This window comes from Phasianus colchicus, chromosome 9, assembly GCF_987193195.1.
Source record: "Phasianus colchicus chromosome 9, bPhaCol1.hap1.1, whole genome shotgun sequence".
Taxonomy (NCBI): domain Eukaryota; kingdom Metazoa; phylum Chordata; class Aves; order Galliformes; family Phasianidae; genus Phasianus; species Phasianus colchicus.
Window position 1 is genome coordinate 21,209,665 of NC_143444.1, and position 15,940 is coordinate 21,225,604.

At 36.7% G+C, this 15,940-nt stretch overlaps 1 protein-coding gene across 1 annotated transcript in view; it reads left to right on the forward strand.

Moving 5' to 3' along the window:
• The first annotated feature begins 3,268 nt into the window (after positions 1-3,268).
• The window catches only part of LOC116236214 (vitellogenin-1), a 41,737-nt gene continuing 29,065 nt past the window's right edge, over positions 3,269-15,940 (forward strand). Inside the window, exons 1-11 of the mRNA XM_031604782.2 lie at positions 3,269-3,308; positions 3,567-3,587; positions 3,803-3,954; positions 6,420-6,671; positions 8,700-8,861; positions 9,544-9,695; positions 11,992-12,142; positions 12,238-12,395; positions 12,503-12,668; positions 13,746-13,868; positions 15,420-15,638. Coding sequence (XP_031460642.2) covers positions 3,269-3,308; positions 3,567-3,587; positions 3,803-3,954; positions 6,420-6,671; positions 8,700-8,861; positions 9,544-9,695; positions 11,992-12,142; positions 12,238-12,395; positions 12,503-12,668; positions 13,746-13,868; positions 15,420-15,638 — 1,596 coding nt within the window. The remainder of the gene's footprint in view (positions 3,309-3,566; positions 3,588-3,802; positions 3,955-6,419; positions 6,672-8,699; positions 8,862-9,543; positions 9,696-11,991; positions 12,143-12,237; positions 12,396-12,502; positions 12,669-13,745; positions 13,869-15,419; positions 15,639-15,940) is intronic.

Below are 15,940 nucleotides of genomic sequence, written 5' to 3' on the forward strand. Positions count from 1 at the left end.
TTTCATATTTTTAAGTAAGATTTCTTCATGTGTAGAAATAAGAGAAACTGAAAGGTAAAAATCACTTAGCTTAGCAACTGATTATGTCTATTTTAACCTGCTATGGTTGCTTGGGAGCTGTTTTGCTAATCCCTGCTTTGTCAGTAGGTTATATATTAGCAGGATGGAAATGGCATCTCTGCACCATAATTCAGCTACATGAATACAGAACAAGGAGAGAGCAGAGCTATCGGCAGCAGTACAACAGCAGATAATAAGACACTGTTATCCAAGCAGAATGTGTTATGTAAAGACAATTGCAGTGTAGAAGCAATAGCTCTAATCAGGTTAATTAGGCTGTATTCATGTTTCGTTTCTGGTGCAAGTGCCCTGTAAATTCAAAGCAGCCTACCTCATCTTGCAGCTCTTATACAGACATCATTCTCTGTCTACTGCTCAGTGTCGTATACACTCTTCTTTAAAAATAAAAAAATAAAGAAATCACAAGATATTTCCCTTTACTCTTTGAGAATTTATTTTCTTCATTTTTTATAGCTAAAAAAAATAAAATGCAGGTTTTGTATAAAGCACATGGCCATATTAAAGTTTCTTCCTCTTCAGCTAAATTAGACACATAGAATTTCCTTGTGGGAGGCCAGTTTAATAGTGTTCTATTTATTTATTTATTTATTTATTTATTTATTATTTCATTTCTCACTATCACAATATGTGGAATGTGTAAGAAAACATATTGGCTTTTAAAAGTGCGGCTCTCACCTTTCCTCCTTTGATCCTTTTTGTTAAAGTGATAGATGGCCTCTTTATTCTTTCAGCACCAGCTGGAAGGTTGTGTCTCCTTTTGAAAAAGGATTAGAGCCCAGTGCTGTGACCCTCAGATGATGCTAGCTGTGTCTTCTCCACTTACTGAATTTATTAGGTTGTCCCTTTAAAGTAATAATGGGCACAACAATTTTGAGACCATTTTCTCCTAGCCCTGAGTTCTAAAAGGTAGGTAGGAAGGGGCTATTCAAAAGGAAGAAGACATTGCAGATATCAGCACAGTAGCCTGCACAGTATTATTTTAGCTGTCTGGCAATCGGGTGTTTACATGCTAATTGCAAGCTCAGTCTCCTTCAATAGTTTCCATTAAAAAAAGAAATGTGGTATTTTCAGTATCCATGTAGAACAAATCTATTCATGTTATATCTTAATTAAAAAGCTTTTTATTAAAAAATTGAAAAATGTTATAGCTCTATATTAAATGTATGCTTGTCCCTTAGTCATTATTTCAATATGGTGTTAATAAACTCGTTTAGATTAATAGCCTCCTTTACATCATTTCTTTGCTCTATAAATGTGCCAGCCCAGTGCTGTGCAGGGGCCAAGCAGCAGTGCAGTGGGTAGCACTGAAAAGCAGGGCAGTGAGGCAGGGAGCAGGGCATAATGCCACTGACAGCCCTGCAGTGCTGTGCTGCATTTCCTTCCGCAGCACAGCTAGTTATAAGGCATTTCTGACTAGGTTTGATGGTGCATTTATGCCAGCCAAGATATGCTGGTGAATTTCATAGGGCCTGCAAGCTCTGTGCATCTCACTGTTTCTCACCCACTGGGACTCAAGGCTGTTAGTTAGCACCCTGAAGGAAAATATAGGGGAAAAGCCATCTGCATTTAATTTTTCACCATCCAAACCCACAGACAACAAATGCACCAATTATTAATCTCTAGTAACAGTTCATATATTTATCATATATTTTTCAATATTTTATTAGACACACATTCCATTCCACAGAAGACCTGACTACTCATCAAGATAGATGTCTTTCCCCTCATGGAAGAGAGCTACTGCACAGAAACTCTCAGGATTTTTGGAGGTGTGGGCAGCAAAGGCCCCAGTTGAGGCTGCCCTCATTCCTCTGATGACTGCCCCCCACTGTGCCCACCAGCATGGCCTGGCCAACCAGGTGCCCAGCGTAGCTGTCACCTTCCACCATAAACCAAGCTCAGGTGTGCTGACTCTGCAGTAATGAACTGCATTATTCCTTAGTCAGGTGGAATCACTCCAAGCAAATGAAGTAATTCAGTTAAGAGACTTTTGGATGGGGCCAACGGTAAGAGTATTCTCAGGCCTTGATGGTGGAAGCCTCAGGACCCGAGCTCTGATTTCACCCTTCTCCTTTCTGATGAATAGCAACAACAAATAAAGCCTTCCTCTCTTCTGGGAGGATAGAGTTCAGCTATGCCTGGCAATGTGCATTACTGGCACAGATGTTGTACTTTCCACAGCCTCAAGAAAATACCAGATACGCATTCCTGAACTATCTTTCCTGACCCTTCAATAACCCCTTTCATCCAGGTGGGCTGTATTTGATATTTAATTTACCATTTGAGCAAAAGACAAGCTTAAATTCTAACTAATATTAAACATTTAAAAGAAATATGTATAACTGAAGTTAGAGAGTGAACTTGCTACTGAATTAGTTTTGCTAAGGATTGGTCTAAATATTAGAAGTGAGAAATTCTGGGTACATCTTCCCCAGCAGCAAAAACCAGCTGAGAAGTCGCTGAGAAGAATGTGAGGCTCCCACCTCCCTGAGATCCTTCTGGAACTATAACTTTATTGCATTGTTTTCATAAATGCAGAAATTAATTTCTCTCCTGTTGTCAAAGAACATTCTTTGACCAGTAGCCAGAAACAAATGTGGAGATCACACTTCCCAGGTGTGGGCAGGAAGAAATGCATGCAAAGAGAACCCTGAAGGAAAGCATGGAAAGACAACTTCTCATTGCATGACTATGAGGTTAGTGCTATCTCAATCTTAAGTATGTAAAATCAATTACAAATTCTTCTCTAAAAGCAGAGTTGTGATGTGACAAAGCAATGAGTATCTTCAAAGATGTGATTTTGACTTGTTAGCAAGTTAAAATTATTAGGTCAAAAAAGGTACAACTAGAGAAAAGTTCAATTAATAGTGTTATTGTTAAGGTACTTTATTATTTAACTTTATATTTTAATGATAGTTTTACTTTATGGCTACATGTAGGGAAACTGGAAAAAAGTAGAAAGCAAGATATTTCAAAAGCAAAATTTCTATTTCACATAGAAAGTTGAAATCACCTCGTGATTTGAAGTTGTCAGCATCTATGCCCTCAGGAATGTTTGTTTTTTGATTGATCAATACCCATTCTAAAATGCATTTATTTGTCAAACCAACATGCCAAAAGGGACATGTGATAGCACATGCCTTTATAAAAGGGAAATCAGCATGTTCAATTCTACTTTATCCCCACCATGAGGGGCTTAACGTTAGCCCTGGTTGTAACCCTGGTGGGTAAGTAACTTATCTGTTTTAATAAACTTTATATGACAGTTTCAGGAGAATGTTTCAGAATCTCAGTATAATTTGCTTACAAAAGTTGTTTAGTAAAAGATACTTTTGGGTACATGTTGAATTACAAGTAAAGTTAATTGGAAAGACTTATGCCATATGTACAAGATGATATACAGCCTTTTACACTAAAATACATTAACATTTGGAATTATTTTTGCTTTGTCATTTATTGCTTCTTTTTCCCTCCTTCTCTTTCAGGGAGCCAGCATCTTAATTACCGTAAGTAATTTTCCTATCAGCCACTATAATTATAATGAGTGAAATTCAAAATAGAATCTGAAAAGTATATCAATGTTTAATACAATTTTACAGCAGCTAATTTTCCTCAGGTGCAATATAAAAATGAACAGATTTATCATTTTTGTTCTACATATTCTAATACAGGTATTTTAATATGTTCTCTATAATGTTTTATGAAAAACATTTCTTTGCAGGGCTTGATTTTGGTGAAAGTAAGTTTTATAGATACAATCATGAAAGCATATTTCTCAGTGGAATTCCAGAGAAAGGACTTGCAAGAGCTGGAATAAGGATAAGAAGTGAAGTGGAAATTAGTGGTATTGGACCAAAACTTTGTCTTATTAGGGTAAGAAAATTTATTCAATTTGAAAGGTAAAATTCTCTTGATACCAGTTTGTTTGTTTTTTTTTTAAGCTTTTGGGAAGTAATTAAGTTTCATCATATGTTGTGCTTACTCAGGCAGAATGTAACTAACACTACTGTTTTTTTATTCAGTGCTCTAAATTCTATTTGCACTTTGCCAGGTAATTCTCAGCTCAAGCCAACCTTGGGCTTGAAGGATTTCTTCTGCTTTGTGGCTAGGGAGACAATGGAATGTAATTTGAAATACACAATAATTTGTTATTGGATCAATCCAATTGTTCCAAACTGTACAACCTAGGATTATTTAATCAACTGATTTCGTAGCCAGCAAACGAAAGGCAATAAAACATACGACAGTAGCTGGATGTGATTCAATATTTAGCATAATTAATGTAATCTGGTGGCTTCTTTTTCTGCAGGGTCCCAGATGACATCCTTTGTCATCCTCAATTGTATATTTTTATTGCATGCTGAGTAATTGCTAAGAGTTCTGATTATGTGAAAAATGTTTTTGACTTTAACAGAAGCCTATATGAGTTTCTAATGAATGGATTGAAAAGCACCCCTCAATTGCTTTACACAAACTCAGTCTTCTATGCATGTGGAAGAAAAATGATCTTTTTAAAAGCTTTTATTTGGCAAATTGAAAAAATGCAGATTAAAAAGACTGGTGAATGTCTGATAAATGCCTGTACATTCTCTAGCCTTTCAGCCTGCATTAGCCTTCTGGGACTAGGTATTTCTATAAGTTCAAATTATAATAGAGCTAGACAGGACACATTGCTTTTCCATGACCTTTGCAAATGGCTGGATTTTTTTTTTTTTTTTCCAAAAAAAACCCCAAGGAAATAAAAGTCACAAATCTGTACTGGTGAGTAGAAGACTTCCTTGCCACAGCGGGGACAGAATTTTTGTCTTCGCCCCCTGTCCTCCATGTTAAAATGATTCTCAGTATGCTGAGTCTTCCCCCAAAATTGACTCCTGCTCCCTAAAACCTTCCAACAATGCTTCACCTGCCCCAGTAAACTTGTGAAAATATTTGTTTCAAATCTAAATACTTTTGGGGAAGAAAAGGATGAGAAAACAAAAAAAAGTCACAAGATTTTGGGGCAAGTTCTAAGTGAAAGGTAACAATACATTTTATTCCCGTCTGCTCCCAGTGCAGTTTACTTTGCTGCTGTTATATTTAAATTAGACTGTTAGTAGGGACAGTTCAGGGAATTAATCTTTCATCCGTAGCCTACTAGTTCTCATTTAGCCCAAGTAAAAAGCTGTGGTACCTGGTCCCAGCTGACAATTTTTTCATCACAAACACACAAGTAAGAATTGCCAGCTGTGTTCAAAACCAAGTAGACAACATAAGGCCTGCTTGGGCCCTGAGGGCTGGGAAAAACTGCCTTGCACTGACCCTGCAGAGCAGTCCCAGATCTGCCCGAATGCAACATGCCGGAAGCATGTCCAAGAGGCAACATAAGAGATTTACTCCGTAACAGCCTCCTCTGTAAGCTTCAGTTACTGGAGTTGGCAGTGATCTCCACCAACAATAACAAAAATAAATATGAAAGTGCAGTCTCCAGTGACTTACTGTATGAAGATTTAGTTTGTGTGGCTTTCTGAGAAATTAATCCATGGCTTGAATCACATTGCCTGCCTAAGGTGTCAGAGAAAAGCCTCTTTAAATTGTCAAAACATATAGGAGTGAAGGGTCCTCTGAGACACTAAGCTAAACATGCCCTGTTCCCATGGGGCAGAAATCATTTGAGTTATGCACAGTTTAGTACAACTTTCTACTTGCCTGGATGTGCCGCAGGTTGAGGCTAGAGTATGAAGTGTGGAGCAGGGCTGGAGCCAGTGCCTAAGCCTTTGGCTCTGCCACACCACTGCAAAACATGTAAGGAAGGACAATTTTTGTAATCTGCTCTCTGCTACTCTAACTAATTATGACTATCTGGCTGGCCCACCAGCCATGTTGTTATTAGTTTCTGACTGCTGTCTGTGCTCTGTGACCCCAACAAGAGAGATGACAGAGTTCACAACAGGAGTTAATGATGCTTTATGCAACATTAACTTTTTCCTGCGTTTTCCTGCAGATCTTCTGTACTACTTTGAGTAGCAACCTGCTTCTCTGGTTTATTTCTTCATATGAGTTGACCTTTGGCAATATGGATTATCACTGCAAAAAAGTAGAGTGTCATGAATTTGGAAATATAACAGTTATTTAAATTACTCTCTTCTATATCCTTGTAAATTCTATATCCTTTTAAATATGGAAATATGTATGTTTATATCAATTACTCTAAATGACATCCTCAGGTTTTCCATTTGTAGAGCCTTTATGTTATTTAAAAGTGTATTTTTGAAGCAAGTAAAACTTCAGCTGCTTACATGGATTGGCAAAAGACTAAATGAAAAATTTTAAAAGAAACTATATTTACCCTGTTTTTCTAGATTCACTCCATTGAAGCAGCAGAGTACAATGGCATCTGGCCTACAAGCTCATTCTCTCGATCACTCAAACTGACTCAGGCACTAACTGGACAACTTAGTCATCCTATAAAGTTTGAGTATAGCAATGGCCACATTGGAAACCTTATGGCTCCTGATTCTGTCTCGAATGATGGTCTGAACATCTACAGAGGAATTCTCAATATGCTGGAGCTCAGTATGAAGAAGATGCAGCATTCATACAGTTTACAGGAGGTGAGCATTTCGTCTTAGCCATTGTGGTTGCTGTATGAATAGATAAAATATCAGATTCTTCTATTTTATTTTCTAAATTCAGGTGTAAACTTCTATAAGAAGAAACATCTAAGCTTGGGTAATCAGCATTAGGTTACTCTCATGGAACAATATTTGATGGAGCTGTAGCTAAACAGGACAACAGAAGAGCAGATTTTTAATTTGTTTGGTGAAAGTATTTCAGTAAATGCATTTGCAGCATTAGAATCTTAGAAAATCTGGCTTGTGATTCCGAAAGTTTATTACTTTGAAAGCTGAAGCTTACATAAAATTTGAATACAGTATTAAACATACAATGCAAAATTCAAGCTAAAAACAGTTATTTGACTTTTTAACCAATCATATATACTTTAATCTCTTCTAGCTCCTCTATTAGGAGGGAAACAGAATATGCACTATGATATTACTATAATAGCTTTGACAGCTTCAGTTGGTACTCTGTTGGAATTTCCAGTCTTTTTCAGATTTTTATATCTTAGTCAAGATAAACCATCCAATATTGCTGTTCACTATAAAAATTGCAATGTGTTTAGTTTTTCTAAAACCATATTTTAACATTGATTAGACTTCATGTGATTCAGAGATCAGCAGAAAAGCTTGAAATTACTATCCTCTCATGTTGTCCTTATTGAAAATGCAGACCAGAATAGCTAACTTTTAAAGAAATGTATCTTCATATGGATAGAGGTTTTTTTCTGGAAAATGAGGTACATGACTTAATATCTTCACACTGCTTGTTGCACATTAAAAAAAATCCTGCAGTGCTACTTTCCCATATCTAGTTCTACATCTTCATTATTTTTAATTCAGGTAGCAATACGTCCTTCTCTCATAGCTGAACAGTATATGTGAGTTCACTTCCTAAAATAGTTTCCAAATGTTCTTTGTTTTTCTTGAACAGCAACTGATTAATGAGCATTGGCACCCTCACTTGACAATCTCAAGTCACACTGGAAAGGAAGAGAAACATTATTAGTCCCAAAAAATAAGTTGCAGACTGGTTTAAAGGACTATGCTGGGCAATTCTACTTCACAGCCTACAGTGTGTAGGGCAAGTGTATCTGTGCTGCCCTAGAAATCCTGTAATACATGAGTCTTAATTCATCCCACCAAGATCTATGGGCTGCATGTCCTCGTTAAAAGTTATATCTCTCTACTTCAGCTTGCAGTCTGCAGGGGAGCCCCACACTTGTATTTGCAGTCTCAAACCTTTTGGAAAGATTGACTCTGTGTCCTAGCCTTTCCTAAAGCCACTTTTTTTTCAGGAATGTTGCTAAATTAAAGATAGAGTGGGTATGTCTTGCCTTGCAACCAGCACGTGACCATTTTGCTGTTCTGACATAGCCCTGAGCTGCTCTCTGGAGTCCCTAAGCTATCAATAACAATAAAAAAATCATGAAAATAACCCTTCCTTCTAAAATGCAATCAAATATTTCCCTCTCCAAAACCCCTGCTCTGACTGAGGTGATTTAAGAGCTCTTATAAATATATATGCTTGAAATATTATTGAAAGTCTGAACTAAAACTGCAAACTCAAGAAAATCTACAATCAAAACTCTGCTATCCTGAAATTCTTTTTAATTCTTGCTGTTCATATTGTGACAGATGATCTGATATTCCAAGGCCTGTTCCATAGGCATTTATAAACTGTCTATAAAAGCAAATTTTAAGGGAAGAATGTCATCTCTATCTTTAAAATACTTTGCTGTTGCGATTTTTATTCTGAATGATCACATTATTCTGGCACTTTTTATTAATATTCCTCAAATCATATTTCATAATCAACAGCTCTAACTGGAAATCACTACCTATCTTTTCTGAGGCTCCAAATCTCATATAAATGAAATATAAAAAAAATAAAGAAATAAAAAGTATGCATTTCCATCAGGAATTGTGAAAATTCTGAATTAAGCAAGAGAGTCTACGTGAAGAATTGATGGAACTTTGTGGAGGTGTAAACTTCTCTGATCACATTCTTATTTTTGACAGGCTGGGATCGGAGGTATTTGTAACACAACATATGCAATTCAGGAAAACAAGAAAGCAAACCTAGTCTATGTGACCAAATCCAAGGATCTGAACAGTTGTGAAGAGAAAGTCCAAGTGGTCACAGGTTCAGCATACACTCAGCCATGCCAGACCTGTCAGCAGGTATTTTGTTCGCATATTTTATATTCTTATACAGAGGGTAATTTGACATCTGCTTTCTAATACCTAGACTGAGAGAAGGTATCAGATCAGATCTGTTCCATCTAGTAACTGGCATTTTTTTCGGTATGAAAATGAAATCCACAGGACAGCAGAGGTCCATGCTACAGATTGTTGTGTACTATAGGCATAACTCAACTGAGTTTAGCGGGCTGGCTTGGAAACCATTAATTATCAGCATGAGTTAATTTACCTCTTCTGTTAGGACAAAAAAAAAAAAAGAAAAGCTAAGCATGGTGTGCAGTTTCTACTATTCAAGATAGGTACTTCTGCACCTTATTAAAATTCTCTCTTTGATGTAAGAAATTGTGTAAATTTTTCCGCTGCTCTGCTCAGAAAATATGTCTGTTTCCCAAGGGAATAGTGACTGACTTACATTTGGGAAAGGAAAGAAAGCAGCTAACACTTAGTGGTAAAAATGAATGATCCAAGCAGCGTGCCTGACCTCTCCCGTAGAAGTGTGCAGGCACTGAGTTGTCACTGAGCAAAACAGCAGTGGAAAATAAGTGGCTTGAAATGGGTGATGATGTAATAGCTTCTAGGCATAGAATTTAGAAGATAAACAATTTTCTATGTTCTTTATTGTTGTTGATGTTGTTTTGTCTGTTGTTTGTTTGTTATAAAGAGAAACAAGAATTCCCGGGCAACTGCTACTTATAATTACAAAATTAAATACGCTCGTAATGAAGCTGTAATCACACAAGCTAATGTCGAGGAAATCCACCAGTTTGCACCTTTCAATGAGATGACAGGAGGAAATGTTATGGTGGAAGCAAGGTACTGTACATATGCCTTTAATTCAGCAGCTAACTCAGCATCTCAGTAGTCTGGTCAAACTCCATAACTGTAATAAAACCTTTACTTCTGTGTCCTATTGTTTGCTAGTATTTAATTACATGAAACCCCGAACAGTTCATAAAAACAACCTTCACTCTTTGTTGTAAATCTGAAACATGCACATCACTATCCAAACTTTGTTAGCTAAACTTGGCAGAGTTTGACTATTTTATTTCTCAGGGATATTTGATTTATGTCATAAAAGCCAAAACAAATGTAATTCCATCTGAAAAACTGTGAACTAATATATTTGTAGTAAAATACTTTGAAAGACAGTTACTCACTAAAACAGAGTTCCCTAGAAAATAATAATGCAGTAAGAGACCCTGGAGACTAGTTCACAAGAAAGCTAGATAGGACTTTGGATTCTGAAATACTTCTTAAGTACTGTGGCAGCTTGCAAAATTTCCATCAAAACTATTTATTAATAGGAAATTGTATTTTATTGCAAAAAGATTGAGAACACGAAGTGTAATATGTATTTGCTTTTCCACAGCAAATTTTGCATAGTTCTTGAACAGGTTTGAGGCAAAATGAGAAAGAATATTGTTGTCTGAAATTGAAACCTTTGCTAATTTTTAGCTCAAGCCCCTAGATTTTTGGTGTTTGACTTTGTTGATTTAAGGTCACTCTGTAAGCCTGCATAGACTGTCATCCTATTCTTCTTGAGGTTCAGAGCATCCAGAAAGGGTAGTACCTTTACTCTTCCACCTTTTCTCTGGCTTTCCTGTATTGCCTACCAGAAGGAGCCAAATATAAGGTAGCTCAGAAGATATTGATTTGTCACGTAGGTTTTCAGAAGTTAATTTTGCAATGCACTCTGTGTAAAATAAGTAAAGAGAGAAATCATCAAGGATTTAAAACACTTGGAGCTGATTTTTCTGTCCACTTCAGCATAAGACTCTTCAGCATCATTTTAAGCCTATCTTTAGTATTCGTTTGCTCTTCCCTTCAGTGTCTAACATTTTCCCATCTATTCTATGAAGATATATCTCTTCCCAAAACAGTAAAGATGGAGACATAACAGATTCATCATGCTTTTGAAGGGGGAGTTAATTCTGTCAATATGTACCTGATATTATACTTTCTAATCCAAATGCCCATTGAACAATATTGTGTAAAACTTCAACAGAGAGAAAAATATCTGCTGATTCTGTAGTGATTTCTATTCAAATTCTAGTGGCTTGTCTGCAAAATGGTTCTCTGATGTTTTCGGCAGCATTTCTCTGTAATCCATATGGAAGAAGTAGATAGAAATGATACAGAAGATCATTGTAGAGATTCTAAGATAAACAAGCCAATTTTCTAGAGATTTTGAAATGCTGCATAGTACGATAATATTGCTTTTGGAATATTTTCAGTTGTTAAATACAAATGCTTAACATCATTATTGTGTCCTAAATGACCTATTTTAAACATAATTGATGTGATAGAACACGTATTTAGTTGAAAATTCAGCACAGATAGGAACTGTTTACAAAGATATTCTCTCATCAGAATTATATTTAATTAAGAAAAAATTTATGGTACTCTGAAAAATTTCCAGAAACTTGAGTATTTTTCTAGAAAGTAATCCTGAATACATCTGGCCCTCTTCAAGTAGGAAATCCAATTGTGAACTTCATGAGAACCTTTTATCTTCTGTGATCCCCAGGGCATTCAGCTTTCCAGGCAAAGTGAAGAGAGAATTGGGAGAGTGCAAGTAAAAAGACTAATATTTCTTCTTGTTTCTAACTATTTTTAATTTGCTTTGGAGTTTCTAGGAGGCACATATATGTGAAAACTTTTATGAACTTCTTAAAAGGTTTAAACTGAGTTATAATTAAAGAAGATCTTTCTCATCAGTCATTTTTATTTATTTACTCATTAGGTCTCAACACACAATTCCTATGATCTTGTTCAGGCCACAGTTTCTCACCTCGCACATTTTCCTTAAATTCTCAGGCCATGTAATTCCCAAAGGAAGGCAAAAGCTGGCTCTGATCTGAGCCCTGTTGAGTAAAAGCACACTTTCTCAGAAAAGTTTTGAGCACTGTATACTAATTCATCAGCTTGTAAATAACTTTACCCCTCAATAATAAAACCATTCAGAAAAAAAAAAAAAAAAAGAAAGAAAAAAGGAAGGAAAAAAAAAAAAAACAGCCGCATGGCAGTGCAGAGAGGCAGAAACAATGTGTTCTTTAGGATTGGTACTCAACATCTTCATAGGTTCTCTCTCTGGTTTCCTCTATTTCAGGCAGAAACTTACATTGATTGACGTGCAAAAGCGAGTGGCAGAAATTCCATCAAAAGAATTCCAGAAACGTGGACCACTTCAGTACCAGTTTGACAGTGAATTGCTTCAGTTTCCTGTCCACTTACTCAAAATAAAAGATGTTGGAAGCCAGGTAAAGTTTAGCCACAGAGAGAATTTTGGCTGGAGATTAGAGTCAGTAAATGTGGGGAAAAAATATAAGTTTAATGCAGTTGAATCCTCCCACAGATAGAGGAAAGCCTGCGAGACTTAGTAGAGACTACATATGAACAGCTTCCCAGTGATGCACCAGCAAAAGCCCTCAAGCTTATTCACCTCTTCCGTGCTGCAAATGAAGAGAATTATGAGTCGATATGGAAACAGTTCTCAAATCAGCTAGCATACAGGTACAAAGAATAAAAGTGGTTATTCTTCTGCTGGGAAACTTTGTTGGAAGCCATCTGGAATGATTGTGTTCAAATGTAAATCTGGAAAATTGCTTTTCCCATTCCAGGAACTACATTTTGGATTTTCTTCATGCAGCAGCCAGTCACCGTTCACTGAGATTCTTGAGGCATAAAATGGAAAGGCAAGAGCTCACCAACTGGGAAATGGCTCAGACAGTGCTTATAGCTTTCCATTCAAGCTCACCAACTCAAGACGTGATGGAAGAAGCTACGGTACGATTCTTTAAACACTCTCAAATCACACTGATTTTAGCATCTGCTATATTTATTCCTTTGACAAGATTGCAAGGGCTTTGAAAATACAAAGGTTTTATATCCTCTGGTGAGGTTGAAAGGAGTTTATTTCCTGAGTGTCTCAGGGGAAGGAGAATGCAAACCAAGAGGGCAAAAATTAATCCAGAATAAAACAGAAAAGAGAGTAAAATACCTTCCTGTGACAGAGGTGGTTGTTGTAAGCTGATCTCTAGTCTTCATTTGTTCAAATGTGCTTTGTAGTTACATCAGATTGGATCTCTCTTGGAGTGTTTACAAAGACTAGGGAGTAAGAAATACATATTTGTCATAAACATGGATTTGTCCTAACTGACCTAGCAGGATGGATATAAATCAGAGCAGATCTGTGGAAATCAAGGGAATTATGCCAATATAGAGCCTACATCAGAGAAGTTTAGTCATTTTTTCAATTTTTCCCTCTTCTGCCATGTCTAATTCTGCCCGCAAAAGCAGGTATTTATCTACACTGAGAATCATGGTTTTTACCTAGGTTAGAGTTTTGCCTGCTGTAAAAGCTATGACATCCTGGGCATAGCTGTGTGGTAATGCTATGCTTTTCACTCAAAGAGGTAGTATGTTGTTGCTTCCTGCCATCTCCATGATTTAAATGAAATATTCATGGTAGCCCAAACTACTAGGTCCATCCACAATTGACTGCAATGTTTGTATCTATTGGTGAGGCTTATGTAGATACATCTATGAAGAACATTTTTTTGACTAATGTGTGCCCAATTAACAATCCACTCATTTCATAACTGGCTGATTTTATCCCTTTGGATTATGGTCCATTCCAATTTTATATTTAAAACACTGTAAAAGCAACAGATCTGCCTTTCAGAAGTTACTTGGAATTACTTTACAACTGCATTGTCAAACATAACACTATTCACTAATTGACTATAAATTCATAGATACGAAAATCTAAAAACGCTGGTATTGTCTTGTATTTGGAAGAAACAGTTTCTAATGCTGTTACCCTTCACTACTGGTGGTGACAAACTATTAATTTCTCCCCAGCTCATTGTGAAAAAACATTGTCCACGCTCAAGTAGTGTACTCGGAAAGGTTTGCCACCTCAGCTATGCATCACTGTGCCACAAACAGTGCTCTTCATCAGACTCCTGCTCTGAATGTCTCCAGGTAACCGGATTTTTATGTATCATTTAAAAGAAAAATTAAGCCTTGAGTACTTTCTTCGTTATTCAGAAATCTTATTTCACTTCAGTGCAGTGTTTCCTTGGGGGAAAAGAACCCCAGTTGGTTAAATACAGCATTTTTATCTTTAGATTAACACACGAAAGAAAGTGAGAAGAAGCAGCATATAATTCATGGCACTTTCTGAGTATCTCTGCTTTATTGCTGACTATTAATGAAGTCCCACAGCACCGCTCTGAAATACTGCTAAATATAGATGCTTAACAGATATATCAACTAAATGACACGAAAGCCCAGGGTTTTGTCCAAAGCTGTGTAGCCCAGATATTTTTCAGCCAGAAACAGTGCCTAGTAATCCAGGTAGAGTGTAAGGTTTTAATAACAGGAATATCATTCCTGTTCTGCACTACTTTTAGTTAACATGCCTGAAAACAGTTTAAATAGACAATAAATATCATTTCCGCATTAGAGATGTACATTATGCTTTACAGTGGTTGTCCACCTGGCCAGGAAAAGGGAAATAGGTATCCTCACTCTTGGTTACTGACAAGTCCCCCACCCTCAGTACAAGCAGGGCATTCCCAAAATATTCTGTCTCCCATTAATTTTTCCTGTAGTACACAGGCACGGCTGCTGTTCCTATGTCCATACCCTGTGTTATGGTTGCCACCAATCCTCTTGAGTTAATAAAATCGCAGAAACCTTGTGCCAGGAAGTGGAAATTCTTTCCCAAAGTGAATGATTGTGTAGGCTTATTCAACACATTTCATAATTTCATTAGATTAATAATATCAAATGCACTGTTTCTGCACTGCCAATGAATCTCAAATGTGATATTTTATAGCACAGGACCATGTTTAAAATATTCTACAATATCTTGTGCTTCTTTCCTAGAGATGGTTTTTATGTGGGTTTTATTTTTGTTTGCTTGTTTTTTGGTTTGATTTTTTTTTAATTGCTTTGCATTGCAAAAGCTTTCTGCTAGGATATAGTTATTTTCCCATAATCAGAACATACAGACAACTATTTCTAATCTTACCTTGTAAATACAAGTGTGATCCAGTTGTGCATGAGAATCCCAGCTATTACTGCACACTAAAAGGTTGTTGTTAGAGCTACATTGAAGAACACCACCCCTGACACATCCTGAGGAATCTTCTTTAAAGATCTGGAGGACTAAACTGTATACACATTTTTGCAGCTATCCTCTAGCAATAGGCAGAGATATTCAAACAACGTTCAACTCACTCTCAAAGGAAGTAGGAATTATGTCCTCTCCATTAATTTTGTCCTTAAAAATGTTACTCAATAACTTTAAGGCACAGTGATGAAAAAGCAGTTCGTAGCAACTTTCTTGGCTATATTTCCATGAATAAAATGTCCAGTTCATGAGGGAAAAAAAGAATTTGGGGAAAAACATGGAAATAAGCATATTGAACAAGCTGAAATTATCAAAGTCAAACTTCAAACATACTTGCAATCGGAGTGTAGATAAGAGCTGGAATTGGACTCAACAGATGTGTGGTTTTTTTTCAGCTACTCCATGGCTTTGCAGGAGAGGCACTGAGCAAATCTAACATAGAAGAAATCTTGCTGGCCTTGAAAGCCCTTGGAAATGTAGGACATCCAGCCAGCATGAAGCACATCAGGAAATTTTTGCCCGGCTATGCGGCTGGTGCCTCAGATCTGCCCCTCAAGGTCCATGCAACTGCTGTGATGGCCCTAAAAAGCATAGGCATGAGAGATCCAAAAATGGTAAGAAAACAAAGCTGTTTCCTTTGCACTTATGATAAGTCAATACATTGAAGCTAATCGATGACAGAAGAAGAGAGGAAAACAGTGGATTTATTTTCATATATAGCTGTAACATTGTGCATTTTTAAAAATCTTTCATCATTCCTGAGCTGTCATGTTTTATTCATTTTGACATTAACCTCTAGTGTTTCAGAAAGCGGCAGAAATCCTATTAAAGTCTTCATTATCCTATTTTTGAAGACAAACCAGTGTTTCCATTGCAAACCTTTATTTTACAAGGACATTAGACAGAAAGCTGAATT